The sequence below is a fragment of the Macaca mulatta genome, chromosome 11, assembly GCF_049350105.2.
Source record: "Macaca mulatta isolate MMU2019108-1 chromosome 11, T2T-MMU8v2.0, whole genome shotgun sequence".
Classification (NCBI taxonomy): domain Eukaryota; kingdom Metazoa; phylum Chordata; class Mammalia; order Primates; family Cercopithecidae; genus Macaca; species Macaca mulatta.
The window spans coordinates 63,649,217-63,672,267 of NC_133416.1; the positions used below are offsets into that span (position 1 = coordinate 63,649,217).

Here is a 23,051-nt window from a genome sequence, read left to right on the forward strand (position 1 = left end):
TCTTTTTGAGATGGAGTCTTGCTCTGTCACCAGGCTGGAGTGCAGTGGCAGGATCTCGGCTCACTGCAACCTCCGACTTCCTGGTTCAAGCGATTCTCCTGCCTCAGCCTCCCGGGTAGCTGGGATTACAGGCGCGCGCCACCATGCCCGGCTAATTTTTGTACTTTTAGTAGAGGCGGGGTTTCACCATGTTAGCCAGGATGGTCTTGATCTCCTGACCTCGTGATCCGCCTGCCTCGGCCTCCCAAAGTGCTGGGATTACAGGCGTGAGCCATCGCGCCCGTCCTAGATTATCCTCACTTAATTATTACTAAGGTCTGTATATAATTTCTATTTTAAAAATGAGAACACTAAGGCTCAGAAAAGTGGAATGAGTTGCCCAAACTCACACAGTGAAGCCGGGATCAAAGCTAATTACAGTACTGTTTAATTTTTAAATCTATACTTTTAAGCATCTGGCAACACTACATCTCTAAAAGTTTTATGTAGTTCAAATGTGAGCAGCGTCCATCTACGCAGAAAAACTGAATAAACAGCATCAACCACCGGGAAGAATCAGAACAGAAACCGCTAACGCGGCCGCCTCCCGCAAGGCGTCGCTCCTACGTCATAACACTGCGCGGCCGTCCCTCGCGCACCACGTGCTAGGGGAGCAGGCGGGCAGATGGCTGAGTCTGTAAGCGGGAGGCGTGTCCGGCTCATCCATGGCGCAAGATGGCGCTGCTTTTTGCACGTTCTTTGCGCTTGTGCCGCTGGGGAGCCAAACGATTGGGAGTTGCCTCCACAGAGGCCCAGAGAGGTAGGATTATCTCTTTTTACTCTTTTACCTCCAGAATGGCTTCCGTCTCTTATTCCCAGACCCGACTCCGAGAAGCAATTCCAACCCTCTCGGGTCTTTTCCTTCCCCCACCTGCCTTGGTCTCTAGATTCCAAACCTTTGACACCATTTGGTTTCTTTAAATTCCGGGACTTCCTCAATCCGAGTTTTTCAGCTCCATGAGCTATCCATACTAAAGCGACCCCCCGACTCTCTTGCCCGCTTGGCATTCTGACTCTTCCCTAGTTGCTCGTGTCTCATGACTGCCTGCTTTAGATCTGAATATATCACCAGCCCTAGGGTTCTAGCCCCTGTTATTATCCCGTCTTTTTGCTCTGCCCGCAGGCGTCAGTTTCAAATTGGAAGAAAAAACCGCCCACAGCAGCCTGGCACTCTTCAGAGGTGATACGGGCGTCAAATATGGCTTGGTGGGATTGGAGCCCACCAAGGTGGCCTTGAATGTGGAGCGCTTCCGGGAGTGGGCAGTGGTGCTGGCAGACACAGCGGTCACCAGTGGCAGACACTACTGGGAAGTGACAGTGAAGCGCTCCCAGCAGTTCCGGATAGGAGTGGCAGATGTGGACATGTCCCGGGATAGCTGCATTGGTGTTGATGATCGTTCCTGGGTGTTCACCTATGCCCAGCGCAAGTGGTACACCATGTTGGCCAACGAGAAAGCCCCAATTGAGGGTATTGGGCAGCCAGAGAAGGTGGGGCTGCTGCTGGAGTATGAGGCCCAGAAGCTGAGCCTGGTGGATGTGAGCCAGGTCTCTGTGGTTCACACGCTACAGACAGATTTCCGGGGTCCAGTGGTGCCTGCCTTTGCTCTCTGGGATGGAGAGCTGCTGACCCATTCAGGGCTTGAGGTGCCCCCGGGCCTCTAGTATTTCCATTACTGGAGTCCCTAATCACGCTCTTGGCCAGCCTCCTTTTGAAAATGTCTGAAGCCTTTTTACTTTGCCTCAAGCAACCTCTAGCTCCCGCAATTCAATGTTGGGTCCTTTGTGCAATATCATAATCATCTTCCTCATCCCCTACCTTGTGAAAGCTAGGCATACAGCCAAACCCTCCTTCTCCCACCCACCAACTACTGCCAATTTCCTAGGCTACCATGGGTGATGTATCTTCCCTGACCTGCTTCCTTCAGTCCCTCTGCTTCCCTTTGCCCAGACCTTTCTCAGACTGTATTCCATCCTGGGGTCTTATCATTCAGCTTTGTTTGAATTTATTAATCACCGTGATATTTCTCCCTCCCTTTGTCCACATGTAACTTGTTTGTTCTTGGGGCTCTACCAGATCGCTGAAGAGTAAATCCTTTCTACCTCTGGCTGAAGGAGTGGTGCAGTCAATGACTTGGCCCTTTTTCTACAGCACATTCAGAGTTTGGGCTCTGGCTCCCTCAGTAAGTGCTTTATTAACTCAGTGTGTCAAAATGAAAACAGAGCCCTCCTTCCCCAGTAGCTCAGTGCCACAGACCTTCAGCCCTAGACAGCTGTAGCTATCCTTACCCTGAGTCCATCTACCTTAATCTATACCTCTGACACCCAGCCAGTCTATCATAATCATTATCCCAGTTATAACCATGACCAAAGGAGAAGAGAGGTACTTGGGGGATATCTAGGGTATGAGTGCTAGAAACTGTTGATTCTTTTATTTATTTTTTGAGACAGTCTCACTCTGTCACACAGACTGGAGTGCAGTGGCATGATCTCGGCTCACTGCAACCTCTGCCTCCAGGGTTCAAGCGACTCTCGTGCCTCAGCCTCCTGAGTAGCTGGGATTACAGGTGTGTGCCACCATGCCCATCTAATTTTTATATTTTTAGTAGAGATGGGGTTTCGCCATGTTGGCCAGGCTGGTCTCAAACTCCTGGCCTCACGTGATCCACCTCCCAAAGTGCTGGGATTACAGGTGTGAGCCACCACGCCCGACCAAAACTGTTTATACTTGAGAAGTTCCATCTTCATTTCTGCCACAGTTGGAACTTCCCGAGGAAGGAGGGAGGCCTGAGGTTTTTTTGCACAATCTGTTTCAGAGCCTGTTTAGACTCAAACCTACACTTCCCGGCCGGGCGCGGTGGCTCAAGCCTGTAATCCCAGCACTTTGGGAGGCCGAGACGGGCGGTCACGAGGTCAGGAGATCGAGACCATCCTGGCTAACACGGTGAAACCCCGTCTCTACTAAAAAATACAAAAAACTAGCCGGGCGAGGTGGCGGCACCTGTAGTCCCAGCTACTCGGGAGGCTGAGGCAGGAGAATGGCGTAAACCCGGGAGGCGGAGCTTGCAGTGAGCTGAGATCCGGCCACCGCACTCCAGCCTGGGCGACAGAGCCAGACTCCGTCTCAAAAAAAAAAAAAATTAAAAAAAAAAAAAAAAACCTACACTTCCCTTGGCAGCAGAATATACTTAACCTAAAGCAGTATTTGGAGTTGAGAAAAACCTGGCAGGGTAAGTGAAAATGTACTGTTTGGTAGAGTAGGTAGAGAAGCCGTGCTCTGACCCTGTGATTCCATCTTTTTCTCCCTTCTATGATGGTGATGAAGCTAGATACCCCTAGGGAAGAAAGAAGGACTGGGTTTAGCAAAAATGACTTGATAATTAAAGTTTATTTGAACACAAAATACTTTCTCTGTCTATAAAATTGGCTGTTAGCAGTAGCAGCATCATGTCCTGGCCAAGGGGAGTAGATCTCTCCAGACTACTAAAGCCATGTACGTAGCCATTCCCACTTCCCATATTCTGTGGATATATACATGTGCATGGTAGCTAGAGTCCCTCCACCAGAGTGTCTTTCTCTCATGATGGTTTCTTCAGGGAGAGGAAGAGGAGACCTGGGTGAAGAGCTGGGATGGTTTTGAGTGGGGCAAGCCATTAGGCTGTACCTTGAAGCCCATTCTCTCTGGATAGCTCTACTGCAGGTGTCCACTGAGGCCCTTCTCTGTACTCTGTCTGCTGAGGGAATGGGGTATTTTGACTCTCATAGAAAGCACTAGCCTAAGTCACCACATGACTGCTTGGTCCCCACTGAAGCAGTGTAGCTCTCCATAGCATTTTTGGTGGTTATGGATTACATGTGTGGCCAGCTCATGCTTTTTCTTGAGCAGGGGCTCTCCATGACCTGTGCTCATACCATGCTTTCTAAGTTCTCTTTAGACAGGGCCTCAGCTGCTGCCTCAGCCTGAGTGTCAGAGAGTGTGTAGGAATCCTGGTAATCTTGAAGCAGTTTGACCACCTCCAGATGGTTGAACTGCACAGCATCATCCAGGGGAATGTTGCCCCATCTGAAAGGAATAATGATATGATCAGGCAAAGGAGACATGGAGAGTGTGGTGGTTGTATGTATTTGCATGGTGGCTGGAGGGTAGGTAGAGAAGCTGTGCCCACCCTCCTCCACTTTTAGCCTAATACTCACCTGTCCTTGGCAAAAGGATTCACTTTGCAAGCCTCGATCAGGAATTTAACAACTTCGATGTGTCCTAGGAATACGGGCAGAAGGAAAATGAGAAGGCACAGGTCTTGAACCCTTTGGTGCAGACACTTAGCCACTGAAGTCTTTACCAAGAGGGGAGCGGAAAAGGCTTCTTCCCATTTTGTACCCTGCAGCACCCAGTAATAGTCTAGCTGCAAAGCGACGGGTGTCTAGATAAAACTAGTTGCTGCCCCTATAACCTTGAGAGCACATATAACGAAGGAACTTTTGGTGAAAAAGAAAGGGTCTTATGATTACCCTCCCATCCTTAACCCTTCAGTACCTTCAGCTGCAGCAACATGCAGAGCTGTGCGCGAGTCATAGTCTTTCTGTTCCATATCCATGGCCGACAAGGCAAACCTGAGGGTAGTGGGAAAGCAGCTAGAGTTGCCTAGATCAGACTGGAATCACAGGTGTTCTTTGTGAGCTGGTGTCAGACTGGATGAGTTTCAGAGAAGTGAAATAGCCTATACCCAGATTTGTAGGCTATCAATAATCTTTTTTCCATACCCAGATGAGACTGTTATACCCATATTAGAGAGATGGGAATGTGATGCTGCCAGAAATATCACTCACTGCCTACCTGTGGTAAGTGCCCATTGGAGGCAGGGTACCTACTTCCTCGGACTCTGCTCTTAACACTCAATAACAACGGCTAACATGAATTATAGAGCAGGCAGTTTACTTAAAAAAAAATCTCCTTTTTTAAAAAAATCTAATTTAAATGCAATCTATATCCATTCTGTCTAATTCCAAAGCTGAAGCACTTAACTGTTTTGCTATGCTGCCTCCCAGTAAAATCTCTGACCAGGAGTATTTTATTGTGTGTATTTGGTCAACAGCATTACCTTCGAAGAGCTGAGACATCACCACTGTAGGCCGCAAATAACAGGTTGACCACAGTCTTGTTCTGGAACACAAATCATACCCTCCTGACATTAATTGAACTCACCTATGTCAGCTCTGCCCTGTGACCTTCCTCCATGGGTGCTTAGTCAAGGGTATTGCTGAAGTGCTGAAGTGTTATGGAGTGCGCTACTCTGAAATACTTTTTGTTTTTTTGTTTTTGTTTTTGAGACGGAATCTTGCTCTGTCGTCCAGGCTGGAGTGTAGTGGTGTGATCTTGGCTCACTGCAACCTCCACCTCCCGGTTTCAAGCGATTCTCCTGCCTCAGCCTCCCAAGTAGTGGGACCACAGGCGCGTGCCACCATGTCCAGCTAATTTGTATTTTCAGTAGAGACAGGGTTTCACCATGTTAGCCAGGATGGTCTTGATCTGACCTCGTGATCCGCCTGCCTCGGCCTCTCTGGGATTACAGGCGTGAGCCACCGCACCTGGCCTTTGAAATATTCTTACAAGCCACCTGGAGTTTTCCTTACCCGAACTTCTCCCCCTTCACGCCGTGGGTCTAACTTCCGAGCACAGTGCCTCAGGTTGTCATAGTTGTGGAAATTGAAGAGAGACACCAACTTCTAGAATTGTAAGCCAAAGATACTGTGTATTTACTCCTTACACTTAGTAGGAGCTCAAAATTGTTTTATTAAAATAAAAGTGGTACCATTAAACAAATATATTGCTTCAAAAATATTAAGTACTATATGCAAAGCATCTCACCTGGCAGAAGCTGGTCCCCCTATAGCTGTTCCCCAGCTTGTCCAGTGGGGGTGACAGGCACATCATTCCCATGACATTGGGTACCACCAGGAGGATGGCTCCTGATACAGCTGACTTGGCTGGCAGGCCCACCTGGGGAACAGAATTGAAGCTGAGGATGACATGGGTGTGCCCCAAATCAGAAAATAAACAAGTTAGGCTGTACTCTTAACAAGTTTACAAATGACTGCATGGCCACAATCCACCTCAACCTTTTGGCTTGTTAATTAGCTTCTTTTATTACTCCTCTCCTTTTCTTCTCTTAAAATTCATTGATTCAGCTAGAAAATATTTTCTTAAATACAGCATTCTGTGCTGGATGCTGTGCTAGAACTAGCATTGTGGTATTAGGAGATAGGTAATAAACAGCTAAATAAATAGTGTTAGGAGGTAGGTAATAAACAGGCAAATAAATAGACAAGTAATTTTTAAAGTAATTGTGATAAGTAGTGAGAAGAAGTAGGGTGCTGTAAATAGAGGTAGAAGGGGGCCCACATGAGACAGGGTGGTCAGAAAAGTCTTTCTTTGGAAATGACATCTAAGCTGAGACCTCAAGGAGAAGAGCCAGCAATGTGAAGCACAATTCAGGAGCTGCGACATCTCTCGTTTTTTTTTTTTTCTTTTTCTTTTTCTTTTTTTGAGATGGAGTTTTGCTCTTGTTTGCCCAGGCTAGAGTGCAATGGCACAATTTCGGCTTACTGCAACCTTCACCTCCCAGGTTCAAGCAATTCTCCTGCCTCAGCCTCCCAAGTAGCTGAGATTACAGGTGCACACCACCACTCCCAGCTAATTTTTTGTATTTAATAGAGATGGGGTTTCACCACGTGGGTCAGGCTGGTCGGCACTCCTGACCTCAGGTGATCCACCCGCCTCGGCCTCCCAAAGAAATATCTTTTGTTTTTTTTGTTTTTTTTTTTTGAGACGGAGTCCTGCTCCATCACCCAGGCTGGAGTGCAGTGGCACAATCTCGGCTCACTGCAAGCTCCGCCTCCCGGGTTCACGACATTTTCCTGCCTCAGCCTCCTGAGTAGCTGGGACGACAGGTGCCTACCATCATGCCCGTCTAATTTTCTGTGTTAGCCAGGATGGTCTCGGTCTCCTGACCTCGGATCTGCCCGCCTTGGCCTCCCAAAGTGCTGAGATTACAGGCGTGAGCCACCGCACCCGGCCAGACATCTCTTTATATATTCAAGGAACTTGGTGTTTTTGAGAAACTCATCTAAGGAGTCTCAACCTAATTGCCTTCCTGGAAGTTAGTGAATGAGAGGCAGGAACAAGCTTCCACCTCTATCTTCAGAGAGTCAGTGTTCTCTCTTCTTAGCACTGGGCACATGACAGATGGATGGCAGAGCCAGAAACTCACGTGGAAGGCAAACTGGCCAGAGAAGTCATACATGCCGCAGGAATGCATGAGGCTGAGGGTGTTGCGCACTGCTTCAGCACTCAGCACACTCTCGCCTGTGATGGGGCAGATCCCACCATTGGCGAGGGTGGCTGCCATGACACTGCCTGATTCACAAGTGACCTCCACAGAGCACAGCTATGAAAACAAAGAATAGGTGAAGATGTGATGTGAACCTGCACATGGTACCCTCCGGTGTAGGGCAAGGACAGTCTGTCCTGTTCCCTCGGCCCTGAGCAGTGTTTTCTTACCTGGAAGTAGAGATCAAGGGCAGCCATCATGTCCACCCCCTTAGGAAAGCACTGCAAGGAAGAGAGGGGAGAGCATTTCTCTTCAGGACATCAGCAGCCCTTTCACATTGTCAGGGTCTCGGCCGAAACCCCCAACCCCTACTGCCCTTCCACTAGCAGCAGAATTCCCAGGGACTTTCTCTCCCAGCCTCTCCTGGTTACCTTCTTTTCCTTGAGATAATAGCCAATGGCATAATTCCGATCCCCTGTTTCCTTCTCCGACTGGAATCTGAAGCAAACACCCAATTTAGTACTTGAAGTTGGAGGAATAGGTGTTGGGAGAAGGCGAAAAATTACCTTCCCTGAGAGAGACAGAACTACATCACACCACAAACTAAATTAACCCCTTTATAACTTCTCACAGTAATATTAGAGGAAATTTCTGAACCTCAGCAAACACTCAGCATAGCTTTGTTATAAAGTAAACCCAAACCAAACACCCCAAACTGTTTAGTCATCTAGTCTAGGAAAACTGGTGAAGTTTTTGGCTTTGAAAGTCTTGGCAAGAAAGGGCTTAGGCACAAACCATCACACTCTCTCATTACGTACTAATTAGTAATGGAAAAAATTATTTTACAAGGTAAACAAATGTTAATGAAGGGACTCAGAGGAAGCTGGAGGGCCAAAGGATTTCTTCCTCCTAAGATTCTCTCTCCCCGATTCCTCTTGTCCCCATCCTAAGTACACACAGATACACCACAATGCTTTCAGTCAGTCCTCTGAATAGGGACTTACGTGGCATTGCTGAAACCCATGTATTCATTCCCAGCCATTTTGTTGAGATACTGCAACACCTGGAAGCGAAAAAGGGACATTGAGGCTCCACTTGACTAAGAAGCTCTATTAATACCTCACAGGCTGACTAGCCCTTCTGAACTCAGGTCTTGTCAAGAGGCTTTCCTCTCTGAGGCCAGCAGATTTCCACACTTCTGGAAATAAGGCTTCTAGTATGGGCTGGTGCACCTGGTAGCGGAGTTAGAGAGCCACTGGGGCAGCTGGAGAGGACAGCATGCTGTGGAGAAATGCAGCCAGGGGCCAAGTAGCAAGGGAACTTACAAAATCAAACTTCTCTGCTTTGTTACAGTCCATCTGCAGAGAAAGAGAGAGATGTCAGTCTTCTAAGCCTAGGAGGATGACAGAGGGAAGGGTCAGAAGGATCTAGTGGAGTTCAAGTGTTAGACTGGTCCTGCTGCTGCAAATGTGTTCAATTATATATATATATATATATATTTTTTTTTTTTTTTTTTCCTGAAAACACCGCACTTCCATTGGCTCCTCTCTTTCTCTTGAGGCAGAGTCTTGCTTTTTCACCCAGGCTGGAGTGCAGTGGCATGATCGTGGCTCACTGCAGCTTCGACCTCCCAGGCTCAAGTGATCCTCCCACCTCAGCCTCTGAGTAGCTGGAATTACAGGCATGAGCCACCTTGCTGGGCCATCCCACTTCCATTCTCAATCCAAACCCTCATCCCTGACTCCCACGTTCATTTTCCTGACTCTAATCCTGTCTCCCAGCCCCACCCTATCCCTGATCTCCATCCTCATTCCTTACACCCCATACTAGACCTTTACTCTATCCCATTGGCCAGCATGATGGTTCATGCCTGTAATCTCAGCAATTTGGGGGGCCGAGGTGGGAGGATCACTCAAGCCCAGGGGTTTGAGACCAGCCTGGGCAACATAGGATAGACCCTGTCTCTCTCTCTCTCTGTACATACACACACACACACACACACACACACACACACACACACACACACACACACATATATTTTTTTTTTTTTTTTTGAGACAGAGTCTTGCTCTGTCACCTAGGCTGGAGTGCAGTGGCACAATCTTGGCTCAACTGCAAGCTCTGCCTCCCGGGTTCACACCATTCTCCTGCCTTAGCCTCCTGAGCAGCTGGAACCACAGGTACTCGCCACCACGCCCGGCTAATTTTTTGTATTTTTAGTAGAGACGGGGTTTCACCGTGCTAGCCAGGATGGTCTCGATCTCCTGACCTCGTGATCCGCCCACCTCGGCCTTGGCCTCCCAAAGTGCTGGGATTACAGGCGTGTGCCACTGCGCCTGGCCTCTTTTTTTTTTTTTAAAGTTCCTACTTAGATGGGAATGGGATGAGGCAGGTCCCAGATACAGGTTTGTAGATGGAGCCATCACAGAACAAGGGGAGAGACTCAGCCTCATTTCCTCACCCAGACTCATTGCTTACTCATGTGTCAATTACAGAGTCAATACCACAGGGACTGTGACACCTGAGTCCCTGGGGGGAGGATTCCTAACACCACCTTCCTCAGGAGGGGCTGTGATTGGCCCCAGGGTGTTGCTGCCCAGCTGCTCCCAGGTTCTTGCTCAAGCTCTGGGAGACCTACAGCTGATGGGCTAGTTTGACACCCTGTTCAAGGCCAACTCACAGTTCCAGGTGACGTGAATAACTGCCCTGGCCTGGCCATTCACCCTTCCCTGCAGGTGTCCCACACCCAGAAATGGCCAATCAGTGCCCAGTAGTGCTGTCCTCCCCTTGTCTCTGGCATTTGGCCCTTGGTCCTAGGCAGGGGTCAGGACCTGCTCACTTCTCTAAGAGTCTGGAAGCTCTAGGCTCTAGACTCATGGGTGGGGGCAGGGAACAGTACTAGTGGGGGTGAGGGAGGTGGTGCAGTCTCTTTTACTGACATCGTCAGCATAACGTGGGTCCCTGCTGTGCCTTCTGGGGACCCTCAAAGGAATCAGAGCCCCAGCAGTCTCCCCGGAGAGCTGAACAAATATGAGGGATACAGGAACACAGGAGCTTAGAGGATAATACCTGTCAGAAGGTTAAGGTGGCACTGACCTTGATCAGGGAGCTGACAACAATGGCACCAGCATTGACCATGGGGTTATGGGGGATTCCTGGGGAAATACAAACCACCAAGAGTCTTAGCCACTGAACAAAGCCTCCCTGACAGCCCACTCATTTTGTGGGTTAGACAAGAAAGATTGCTTGCTAGGGAGAAAGGCATGACAGGGCTAATCAGGAAGGGCAGAGAAACAAAAAAGGCTGGGGGATGGGGTGGGGGTAAGGAGGAGGGGACGGCTATAAGTACGGTCTGAGCCTTGGTAGTGCTCACCTTCCTCATTGAGGGAGAGCTTGTTGTAGCGCAGGCCACTAGGCTCTTTGCCCACAAACTTGTGCACGTAGTCAGTGCCTAGGGTGCTTATGGAGATGGCATAGGTGAGGGGCTTCACACAGGACTGCAGGCAGAAGGGGATCTTTGTGTGGCCCACAGAGTGCCTGGAGGCAGACAGATGCCATGAAAGGGGTTGGCCTGTGTTCGGCGCCTGTGCCCTGCCTCCCCTTCCTCTTGCCCAGCATCTCACCGCTGACCATCCACAGTGCACAGGGAGACACCCCACAGGTCTGGGTTTGACTTGGCCAGCTGAGGGATGTAGGCTGCCACCTGGACATGAATGGGTAGAGAAAAGGGAGATGGATGTGGAGAAAAGGAATAGAGTTGAGGATGAGGGTAAAGACAATCTTTTAGATAAAAGCTAAAATTCTGTCTTCTATAGGGCAGAAGGGTTCCCTCCTGCCTGTTGCTCCCAAAAATTCCGAGCCTTAAGTCCTAGAAGGCCATATCTTTCTGTATCCCCAATCCTGTAGAGATAGCAGTAAAGCTAATGGAGTTAAAAAAGGAGAATTCTGAGGTCACCTTCCCCTTTTGCTTCTTAGGCTCAATTACCATATAAATCCCTTTGAAGACTGTATTATAGACTCTTGATTCCCTCACCTGCTCTAGGAATCATGTGTATAGAAACACATGAAGCCAGGTCCCCATTTACAGAAGTTCTGCTTCTCATTTCTCATTCATAGGATTCCCAGCCGCAGGAAATCTCTGAGAAGCAAGGTATATCTAGATGTGGTGGCTCATGCCTGTAATCCCAGCAGTTTGGGAGGCCGAGGTGGGTGGATCACTTGAGGTCAGGAGTTCGAGACCAGCCTGGCCAATATGGCAAAACCCCATCTCTACTAAGAATACAAAAATTAGCTGGGCATGGTGGCATATGCCAGCTACTCGGGAGGCTGAGACAGGAGAATCACTTGAACCCGGGAAGTGGAGGCTGCAGTGAGCTGAGATTGCATCATTGCACTCCAGCCCGGGTGACAGAGCAAGACTCCATCTCAGAAAAAAAAAAAAAAAAAGATATTTGGCCCAGGTCCCTGACCCCTCCCTTAGTCCCCTGGCTCTCACTTTGCCTCCAGTGAGCTCTTTGGCATCCTCAAAGATGCGATCCACATGGCCCGTGAACTCCTCAAAATCAGGAATGACAAACTTCTTTCGGAATGCCTGGGTCAGGAGCACAATGTTGCTGCTCACACACCTGGATCCCAGATACGATTGGATTAGGGGGCTAGAGAGATGCAGCTGGGACTCACTCTGGAGCCATGGAAGTCGCGAATAAAGAAGGTTGAGTGGTCTTCTGGTTTGGGATCAACAGCTCTGTTACCTTTGGCAAATCAGTTTGCCTTTCTATGTCTTAGTTTCCTTACCTGTAAAATGAGGGGTTTTAATGATGTGGAAAGACACTATGTCTTGGGATATGAGAAAAAAAATAAATATCAGAATAATATGTATGTATGTTACCTTGATATTTAAAAAATCCTAAATCATGAAAGTATATTTACATATATTCATGCATGTATGTCAATACACAGGACATTATCTAGAAGATACCCACTAATCTGTTAATATTTACTTCAGGGAAAAGAGGATAGGATTGAGTAGGGAGGGAAAGGAGAACATGTATTTCTATATTGTTTGAACTCTTATAATGAGTATTCATGTATAACTTATATAATAAGTAATAAAATAAAATGAGGAATTGAACTATACAATTCCCAAATTCCTCCCTGCTGTGAGAGTCTACGTCCACAGGACAGTTTTCAGAGAGCAGTGCCCTTGTTTCTGGGGCCCTCACTTTCGGAAGAGATCTCGGTCCAAGAGGCCACCACTACTGGACTCTTGGACCACACGGTGCATCTCGCTCATGCAGTCTTGGAGCCGAGGATCTGATGTCTGCAGTCCAGTGGCCTTTAGTGCCTTTAGAGGAAAGAAGAGACCGGAAAGGTCAGCTACAAGGACAGTGATGTACTCCTCATAATCTTTCCCAGTGGATACCCGATTAGCTGAACCCCAGCTACTACAATAGGTGGAACAAATGGGTTTGGAGAATAAGAAAGGAGGGGATGGAGCAACTCTGAAGGCTAACAAGGGTTTCCTGTCCTTTTTCCAGAGGGTTTAATCTTCTGACCCTGGGGCAGGGATGGGCTTGTCTTGTCAGCCTAGACATCTGGATTCTCATCCATCTGTATGCTTCACCCTCATGTAGCAACCCATTAGCTGCCCTGCACTTGTCATACCCTCGTTTCCCCACTTTTCAGAGATCTTAAGGAATTAGCATCCTGAACAGGTAGAGAGCAACTTACAGTGGTGAACTTGTGGATAGGGATTTGTTCCTGTCCTTCAGCAATAGTGTAGAAGAGCAAATCACCCAGGCGGGACAGCATGCCACTTTCTGATGAATCACTGGGGGCAGAGAATGGGGAGGAAAGTGGGGCCTGAGAACTGCCACCTGCTCCTCCTTCTGCAACATGGGCTTATAAGTAGGTGAGTGTCCTCATTCTATGCCTCCTCCTTAAACCATCTGATCTATGCCTATAAATCTAACTTTCATGTCTGTCCTAAGAAGTTGTAGATCTTTTCTCTAGCTTTTACTCCTGACCTTCAGATCTTTATTTTTAGCTCCCTTCTCACACTTCCACCTATAGGTGCCCCACAAGCACTGATAACTCAGTATGTCCAAACCTGAGTCATCTTACCTCCTTTCCTCCTCTTCTCCTCTTGTTTCCCACCTGGGTTAACAGCATTACCACCCACCTGGGTGCCAAGCTGGAAATGTGGCATCATTTTGATAGTTTCCACACCTTAAGTCCATGCTTAGTTGGTCACCAACATTGGATGAATCTGCCTCATAATGTCTCAAATCCACCCTCTATTCTCCTTTTCCCTGTGCCAGCATGCTGTAGTAGACCAGTTTGCCCCATAATAGCTGTGTGATCTTGAGCAGTTTGCTTAATATTGCCTTGCTTCCTTATCTGTAATATAAGGGTAGTAATGTCTACTTCACCTGGGTGATAAGAGGCTTAAGATAAAAATTCCATGAAAAACTGTCTGACACAAAGTAGATGTTCAATAAATCATATATATCATCAGCTCCTTATTCCCTTTTACCTAATTGCCACTACACACTCTTGACTTTCAATCCGTCTTTTTTATTTTTATTTTTTGAGACAGAGTTTCACTCTTGTTGCTTGTTGCTTCAATCCATCTTCTAAAATGTGCTAGTGATCTTTTTTTTCTTTTTTCTTTTTTTTTTTTTTTTTTTTCTGAGACAGAGTCCGGCTCTGTTGCCCAGGCTGGAGTGCAATGGTGCGATCTCAGCTCACTGCAACCTCTGCCTCCCGGGTTCAAGCAATTCTCCTGCCTCAGTCTCCTGAGTAGCTGGGATGACAGGTGTGTGCCACCACGCCCGGCTTATGTTTTTGTATTTTTAGTAGAGACGGGGTTTCACTATTTTGGTCAGGCTGGTCTGGAACTCCTTACCTTGTGATCCGCCTGCCTCGGCCTCCCAAAGTGCTGGGATTACAGGCATGAGCCACTACGCCTGGCCAAAATGTGCCAGTGATCTTTCTAAACTCAAATGTAATTTCTCTACTCAAAAACATTTGGTAACTCCTTATGCCTACAGAATAAGCTCTTGAAATAAGAAAGTAGGCCAGGCGTGGTGGCTCACACCTGTAATCCCAGCACTTTGGGAGGCTGAGGTGGTTGGATCACCTGAGGTTAGGAGTTCAAGACCAGCTTGGCCAACATGGTGAAACCCCATCTCTATTAAAAATACAAAATTAACTGGGCGTGGTGGCACATGCCTGTAATTCCAGCTACTACAGAAGCTGAGGCAAGAGAATTGCTTGAACCTGCGAGGCGGAGGTTGCAGTGAGCTGAGATCTTGCCATTGCACTCTATCGTGGGCAAAAAGAGCAAAACTCTGTCTCAAAACAAACAAAAACTTGGTAGGCCATTAAAAGCTCTTTAAAACCTGCCAATTGGCCAGGCACGGTGGCTCACGTCTGTAATGCCCGCACTTTGGGAGGCCAAGGTGGGCAGATCACCTGAGGTCAGGAGTTTGAGACCAGACTGGCCAGCATGGTAAAACCCCATCTCTACTAAAAATACAAAAACTAGCCAGGCGTGATGGTAGGCGCCTGTAATCTCAGCTACTTGGGAAGCTGAGGCAGGAGAATTGCCTGAGCCTGGGAGGTGGAAGTTACAGTCAGTCGAGATTGCGCCACTGCCCTCCAGCCTGGGTGACAGAGTGAGACTTTGTCTCAAAAATAAATAAATAAATAAATAAAACCTGCTCACTTAACTTCCCTATTCCCCATCATGCCCACACACTCCAGATGTAACAGGCAATATAGATGGTTCCCCAAAATGGGCCGGGAACTGTGAGGCTTCCAGGCCTTTGCTTATGCTATAACTTCTGCATAGAATGACCTTTGCTTAGTATGGTCCTGCTCATTCTTCAAGGTCCAGATCAAATGTCGCCAACTCTGTAAAGGCTTCCCCAAACCTCCAGAGATTGCTTATGCTGCCGGTTTGACACAACACACCATCTTACTGACAGAAGGATCTCCCTTGCTCCACTGTTAGGTCTTTGTGTTTTACACATCTTTTTTATACATCTTTGTCTTCCTAGCACTGAGCAAAGTCCCTAGCACACAGTGGGTCTTCAATAAGAATTACTAAATTGTATTGCTGGCAAGGTCCCTGTGCCCCAAAGTATCTCTCTGGCTTATAGCACCTAAAATTCCAGGTACTGAAGACTTCTTAGTTTTCAAGACTTCTATTAATATGTTAAAATATTTAGAAGAGGCCGGGCGCGGTGGCTCAAGCCTGTAATCCCAGCACTTTGGGAGGCCGAGACGGGCGGATCACGAGGTCAGGAGATCGAGACCATCCTGGCTAACATGGTGAAACCCCGTCTCTACTAAAAAATACAAAAAACTAGCCGGGCGAGGTGGCGGGCGCCTGTAGTCCCAGCTACTCGGGAGGCTGAGGCAGGAGAACGGCATAAACCCGGGAGGCGGAGCTTGCAGTGAGCTGAGATCCGGCCACTGCCCTCCAGCCTGGGTGACACAGCAAGACTCCGTCTCAAAAAAAAAAAAAAAAAAAAAAAATATTTAGAGGAGTTTTTTTATAAGTAGAAAAGGGATCTACTATGTTGCCTAGGCTGATCTCAAACTCCTGGACTCAAGTGATCTTCCCACCTAAGCCTCCCAGAGTGCTAGGATTATAGGCGTGAGCCACCACACCCAAACAAGCGGAGTTATTTTATCAGATTATTTCCAAATATGACAGCTAGTTTCGATGAAGACCCTTCAAAGATCTTTGACCCAGTCAGGCGTGGTGGCTCATGCCTGTAGTCCCAGCACTTTGGGAGCACTTTGGATCACGAGGTCGGGAGATCAAGACCATCCTGGCTAAAATAGTGAAACCCTGTCTCTACTAAAAATACAAAAAAAAAAAAAAAAAAAAAATTCGCCGGGCATGGTGGCGGGCGCCTGTAGTCCCAGCTACTTGGGAGGCTGAGGCAGGAGAATGGCATGAACCCCAGAGACGGAGTGTGCAGTGAGCTGAGATTGCGCCACTGCACTCCAGCCTGGGCGACAGAGCCAGACTCCATCTCAAAAAATAAATAAATAAATAAATAAATAAATAAATAATAAAACAATAAAATTTTAAAAATATATAAAACAGGCCGGGCGCGGTGGCTCAAGCCTGTAATCCCAGCACTTTGGGAGGCCGAGACGGGCGGATCACGAGGTCAGGAGATCGAGACCATCCTGGCGAACACGGTGAAACCCCGTCTCTACTAAAAAGTACAAAAAAAGTAGCTGGGCGAGGTGGCGGGCGCCTGTAGTCCCAGCTACTCGGGAGGCTGAGGCAGGAGAATGGCGTGAACCCGGGAGGCGGAGCTTGCAGTGAGCCGAGATCCGGCCACTGCACTCCAGCCTGGGCGACAGAGCGAGACTCCGTCTCAAAAAATAAAAATTAAAAATAAAAATAAAAATAAAAATATATAAAACAAAATTTAAAAAAAAAATCTTTGACCCAATAATTTGACTTCCAGGGATTTGTCCTACAGGTATACTTACACATCTCAAAAATAACATATTTACAATTATTCATCACATTGTTGTTTTTTCTTTTTTTTTTTGAGACGGAGTCTTGCTGTGTCACCCAGGCTGGAGTGCAATGGCGTGATCTCTGCTCACTGCAACCTCTGCCTCCTGGGTTCAAGCGATTCTCCTGCCTCAGCCTCCCAAGTAGCTGGGATTTACAGGCACGTGCCACCATGCCCAGCCAATTTTTGTATTTTTAGTAGAGACGGGGTTTCACCATGTTGGCCAGGCTGTTCTCAAACTCCTGACCTAGTGATCCGCCCACCTCCTCCTCCCAAAGTGCTGGGATTACAGGCATGAGCCACCACGCCCGACCTTCACTATGTAGTCAGTAATAGTAAGATTAGAAACAACCTGATGTGCAACAATAGGGAACTGGTTAATTATGGTATATTCATGTAATGGAATATTATGCAGTATAAAAAAAAGAAATTGGGGTGTGCTATAAGTATTGATATGGAATTCCCTCTAAGATATAATATTAACTAAAAGAAGTATGTTATAGAACAGTGTATAGAGTATGGTAGTATTTATGTTTGTTTGCTTGTTTTTAGAGATGGGGTTTAGCTTAGCTGTATTGCTCAAGTTGGCCTTGAACTCCTGGGCTCAAGTGATCCTTCTGCCGCAGCCTCCCTAGTAGCTGGGACTACAGGTGCATGCCACCATGCCCAGCTTTATTTATTTTTATTTTTTAATTTATTTTTTATTTCAATAGGTTTTTGGGGAACAGGTGGTGTTTGGTTACATGAATAAGTTCTTTAGTGCTAGCTTTATGTTTTCATTTGTTTTTTCTTTTTTTTCTTTATCAGTTTTCTGAGGTTGAAGCACAGGTTTAAAAGGGAAAAATATATATGTGTTTGCTTATTCAGGCACAGAATATTTCTGGATGAACATTTAGTTAGAAATAGGTAAGACTGGCCAGGCATGGTGGCTCATGCCTCTAATCCCAGCACTTTGGGAGCCCAAGGTGGGCAGATCACAAGGTAAGGAGTTCGAGACCAGCCTGACCAACATGGTGAAACCCCATCTCTACTAAAAATACAAAAATTAGCTGGTGTGGTGGCGCCCGCCTGTAACCCCAGCTACTCAGGAGGCTGAGGCAGGAGAATTGCTTGAACCCAGGAGGCAGAGGTTGCAGTGAACCAAGATTACGCCACTGCACTCCAGCCTGGGCAACGGAGTGAGACTCCATCTCATAATAAATAAATAAATAGGTAAGATTGATTCATCTTCTACAGAGATGACATAGGTGCTGGGAAAAAGGGATGGGAGGGATACTTTTCACTATCTTTTGTATATTTTGAATTTTGAACCATATGGAATATATTATCTATTGAAACAATGGATTAAAAAATAAGACTCAAACAGCTTGGCATAGACTAGGCATGTGTGTGTTTGGAGTCAGGAGAAATACCAGAAGAGGGAACACCAGAAGAGTTTTCCTGCTTCTGGGTAAATCTGGTTGTCACAATGAAGCTAGGGTCTATACGGGGAGAGGAGGAGAAAAGCTATCTGAGGGATAACTCAAGAAGGAAAGTACATAGGAACACTTTGAAGGCAGGACTCAGGACTCTGTCCCTGGAAGCTGACAGAAGACAGGAAATAATGCTATACCACTGAATGTATCACAAGCCTAAAAAAACTGCATGTCCCTCAGATATGGATGGATCACCAATGTAATCTTGAGGGAAAACAAGCAAGGTACAAGAGCAATGTATATAGTATGATACCAAAAAACCAGGGTACAGGAATAATGTGTTTAGGATACCATTTGTATAAAAAAAGTAAAGTAATATCAGCATGTATTTTATGCATAAAATATCTCTAGAAAACTATACATGATATCACTGACATCAGATTATCTCTGGGGAGCAAAATTTCCTTGGAATTTAAGAAATAATTGAACAAGTGTACAAGAGTATATAGTAACCAAATTGAAGACTGGTTATTTAAACTATGATACCTCAAACAATGGAATCTTTTAAAATTACAAAATGACAATGTCATACATATTCAATGATATTAAAAGCTGTTCAGGCCGGGCGCGGTGGCTCAAGCCTGTAATCCCAGCACTTTGGGAGGCCGAGACGGGTGGATCACGACGTCAGGAGATCGAGACCATCCTGGCTAACACGGTGAAACCCCGTCTCTACTAAAAAATACAAAAAACTAGCCGGGCGAGGTGGCGGGCGCCTGTAGTCCCAGCTACTCGGGAGGCTGAGGCAGGAGAATGGCGTGAACCCGGGAGGCGGAGCTTGCAGTGAGCTGAGATCCGGCCACTGCACTGCAGCCTGGGTGACAGAGCGAGACTCCGTCTCAAAAAAAAAAAAAAAAAAAAAAGCTGTTCATAAATGGAAAAGATAAGTTCAAGAATATGACTATCCCATTTTTGTTAAATTACATATATATATAGGATATATATGACTATATCACAATATTAATTGGTTATCTCTAATACTGGGATCTTTATTTTCTTTTTAAATTTTTTAAGTAATAAACTTATTTATTTATTTTTGAGGCAGTGTCTCACTCTGTTGCCTAGGCTGGAGTGTGGTGGTGCAATCATGGATCACTACAGCCTCAACCTACAGGGCTCCAGTGATCATCCCACCTCAGTCTCCCAAGTAACTAGGACTACAGGCACACGCCACCATGCCTGGTTAATTTTTGTATATATTTTTTTTTTGTAGAGACAGGATTTTGCCATGTTGCCCAAGCTGGTTTCAAACTCCTGAGCTCAAGTGATCCTCTCCACCTTGGCCACCCACAGTGCTGGGATTACAGGTGTGAGCCACTGCACCTGGCTCTAAATTTATTTTTTTAATTGACACATAATTGTACAGATGTTTATGGGATGCATAGCGATGTTTCAATACATAGAATTATAGAGATCGGTAAGGGTAATTAGTATATCCATCATCTCAAACATTTATCATTTCTTTGTGTTGGGATATTTTCCTCTTGATACTCTTACTTTTCTTTTAAAGTCTTAAATACAGCCGGGCACGGTGGCTAACGCCTATAATCCCAGCACTTTGGGAGGCTCAGGCAGGTGGATTATCTGAGGTCAGGAGTTCAAGACCAGTCTGACCAACATGGTGAAACCCCGTCTCTATTAAAAATACAAAAATTAGCCAGTCGTGGTGGTGGGTACCCATAATCCCAGCTACTCGGGAAGCTGAGGCAGAGGTTGCAGTGAGCCGAGATTGCGCCACTGCACTCCAGTCTGGACGACAAAGAGACTCTGTCTCCAAAAAAAAAAGTCATAAATACAGCTAAATAGCTAAATATTAAACAAACAATAACCCGAATAACAGCGCATTTCCTCTTTGCTGCTCTCTTTCCTCCGCCAAACACAGGAACCCCACCCAATCATGGTGTCACACTGCCAGAGCACATCACTCTCCAGTGCTCACAACCCTTTCTGCATGGGGAGTACCAGTCCAAGGATATGACAGGGGGTTCCCTGGGCAGAAGAAACAAGGTCCCCTGAAAAGACTTCCATCACCAGACTCCCCTGGATAAGGAGGTGTGTGGCGGGGGAACTAGGGATACCTATAGTTCCCTACTCTGCAGAAGGTAGACAGATGAGGGAAGTTCAGCCTTTGCTGTATCCCACCTTATTTCTCCCATGGTGAATATCTGGGAGGAAGTTGGGGTGGAGACTAGAACAGGAGGGAGAGGGCTTATCCTTTAAATGTTCTGTGTCTCTTTGAGAAGAAGCTGATGGAAAAGTACTGTGTAATATGGATAAGCAGACACCATGACTATGAAAAAAAGAAAGAAAAGGGCCGGGCATGGTGGCTCATGCCTGTAATCCCAGCACTTTGGGAGGCTGAGGTAGGCAGATCATCTGAAGTCAGGAGTTCAAGACCAGCTAGGCCAACATGGTGAAACCCTGTCTCTACTAAAACTACAAAAATTAGCGGGGTGTGGTGGCGCGTACCTGTAATCCCAGCTACTCTAGAGGCTGAGGCAGGAGAATTATTTGAACCCAGGAGGCGGAGGTTGCAGTGAGTCAACATGGTGCCACTGCACTCCAGCCTGTGTGACAGAGTGAGACTCTGTCTCAAAAAAGAAAGAAAGAAAAGTACGGCATAATGTCATTAATAATAAATAATACCTATTGGTGTCCCTTACGACAGAGACTCGAGTAGTTGGTGAGGTAGTGTTGTGTCAGTCTGGCTACTTTACTGATAGTGTCTATGTTTCTGAGTGTCATGAGGGAGATGGCCCATTTCCTGTTCCTGCTACAGTAGAGCAATGGCTCTTTGAACAGTGTCTATGCTGGCCCTCTGGGGAGGACAAGATTTCCTGTTCAGCACCGTCTGCGTCTCGGAGAAAAAGGCTCAGCCACCAAGTGTGTCCTAGGCGGTGGGGAAGATAAAAGTTTGGCCACCTGGGCGGAAGAAGTACCCAAAGAAAGAACCTTTTAGATTCCGGAGCCTGGGCAGCATAAATAATAGCTCTGACTGGCTCTGGTTTGGGAAATCTGCGTCTTACAGACTTTTCCTCTATTACAAATATTCTCCCCATTCAACAACCAGTTTGGAAAATCCCCCCCCCCCCATTCTGCTGTTCAGGGAGCACTACTACGTACACACCTAACACTTATGCACGTACCTGCGCACCAGTAACACACGAGCATCACACATTACCCACCGAGGACACGCAGAAACACAACACACAGACAGACCCCAGTACACTTGGACCTGAGGCAGGAGGCTGTTCCACACCCACGCATCTCCTAAAATACACACCGAGACGAGGGAAGGTGAGGACGGGCGGCGTGCGCCCAGCCCTGCACTCAGACACGTGAACCAAGTAACACTCGGGGCGCATCTGTGATCCAGGTTAACTGCGCACCTTGGACAGGCGCCATCCCCAGAACCCGCTTGCCCGAACGCACTCCCAGGCAGATTGCAGATTACCGCCCGAACACGGCGTACCCAAAGCTCCACATCCAAAGGAAAAGGCATCCAGGGCTAGTGAGCCAGGAGAGGGGAGATGAGGGACGCTGCCTGGGGAGGGCACTCGGGAACTAGCGAGGACCACAGTGGGAGTTGGGGCAAGCCCGTCCCCTGCCCTGTCCCAGGAGCCTTACTGATCCTGGTGCTGCGGCTGGCGGCTGTGTGGTGTCTCTCTGCCCTGCGCCGCGGCCTCACTGAGGTGGTGCCGGACGCCCTCGCCAAGGAGGGGGCTCCGGCTCAGGTGACCCCAGTCTCCCCGCCGGCAGTGACTGCTGGCCCGGCTCAGCGACTTCTGCAGAGCCTTCATGGAGCGCATACCCCCAGCAAGCCGCTGGCTCTGCAGGTGCGCCCAGGACCTCTAGCTGTGGCTGAGAAGGAGAGGCGGAGCGGGCGAGACAAGGTGCGGGGGAGTTCTGTGAGGGAGCTCTGGGCCTGAAAGACCGAGAAGGGGGGCCCGGTGGGTGGGGCTGGGGCAGGAGGAGGGGCCTGCCCCTTTAAAGCTGGCTCCAGGGTTAGGCACACCCTCAGGACAGGGGCTAGGTGAAGAGCGTTGGGAATAAAGGAGAACCCGAGTGGGTGGAGAGAGGGCGGTGCCTGGGAGCTGGAATGGACAATGCCCAGGCCCAATCACTGAGGAAGCAAAAACATTGAGGCGGGGAAAGGGTAAGGTTGCCCAATGAGAGCAAGACGGTAGGCTCTTGCGACAGCCTGCGGGTGCTTCCACGTGGGCCCCGCGAGCGCTTCCGCGTGGACCCCGAGAGCGCGGGTGTCCGCGGATGCTGAGGGCTGGAAAGGCGAGGACAAGCTGAGGCAAAGCCGGTGGGGGCGGGAGGCGCTCTCCGGGGACACCGTGGGGCTGCGAACGATGGAGTTCTCGTTAGAGAGGAGGGTGCTGCCTCGAGAGAGGAGGCCAAGTAAGAGTGAGCCCAGTTCAGGAGGTCACTTAGAGAGCCTCGACCTCCGAAGGCCAAACCAGCGCCCAATAATCCGGCGCGTAGCGTGGCCCGCGGCCGACCTGCCGTGGTGCTGAGTGGAGAGCAGGATGGCTGCTGGGTACCGCGGGCAGAAGCAGCCGACCAGCACCTCAGGGAGGCATGGGGCGGCGGGAAGGTCGCTCTGGCCGTTAGGATGCCTGGTTCCAGTTTGTGTCCCTCTACCATTTATTTGG

The 23,051-nt window shown here is 47.9% G+C and overlaps 2 protein-coding genes across 5 annotated transcripts; one reads left to right on the forward strand and one right to left on the reverse strand.

The window, feature by feature from the left end:
- The first annotated feature begins 609 nt into the window (after positions 1–609).
- On the forward strand, positions 610–3,439 carry SPRYD4 (SPRY domain containing 4). The gene is given in 3 exon segments (NM_001194675.1): positions 610–799; positions 1,163–2,867; positions 3,193–3,439. Coding segments are annotated over 2 exon segments (624 nt in total). The 5' UTR covers positions 610–714; the 3' UTR covers positions 1,702–2,867; positions 3,193–3,439.
- GLS2 (glutaminase 2) lies at positions 3,406–22,457 on the reverse strand. Of its 4 annotated transcripts, none has more exons than XM_001115245.5 (18): positions 22,018–22,457; positions 13,095–13,194; positions 12,587–12,708; positions 11,860–11,989; positions 10,988–11,067; positions 10,738–10,901; positions 10,461–10,519; positions 8,690–8,722; positions 8,369–8,427; positions 7,796–7,862; positions 7,595–7,645; positions 7,305–7,481; positions 5,903–6,034; positions 5,668–5,760; positions 5,136–5,197; positions 4,571–4,647; positions 4,231–4,294; positions 3,406–4,099 (listed from the first exon to the last, which is right to left on the reverse strand). In XM_001115245.5, the coding sequence occupies exons 1-18, from the start codon at positions 22,197–22,199 to the stop codon at positions 3,943–3,945; spliced, it is 1,809 nt and encodes a 602-aa protein (XP_001115245.2). In that variant the 5' UTR covers positions 22,200–22,457; the 3' UTR covers positions 3,406–3,942. The 4 variants fall into 4 exon arrangements, with proteins under 4 accessions (XP_001115245.2, XP_015007501.2, XP_077810701.1 ...); XM_015152015.3 differs by lacking the exon at positions 22,018–22,457 and adding an exon at positions 21,537–21,961; XM_077954575.1 differs by lacking the exons at positions 12,587–12,708; positions 13,095–13,194; positions 22,018–22,457 and adding an exon at positions 12,045–12,158 and having other exon boundaries at positions 11,860–11,955.
- Between the last annotated feature and the right edge of the window lie 594 nt (positions 22,458–23,051).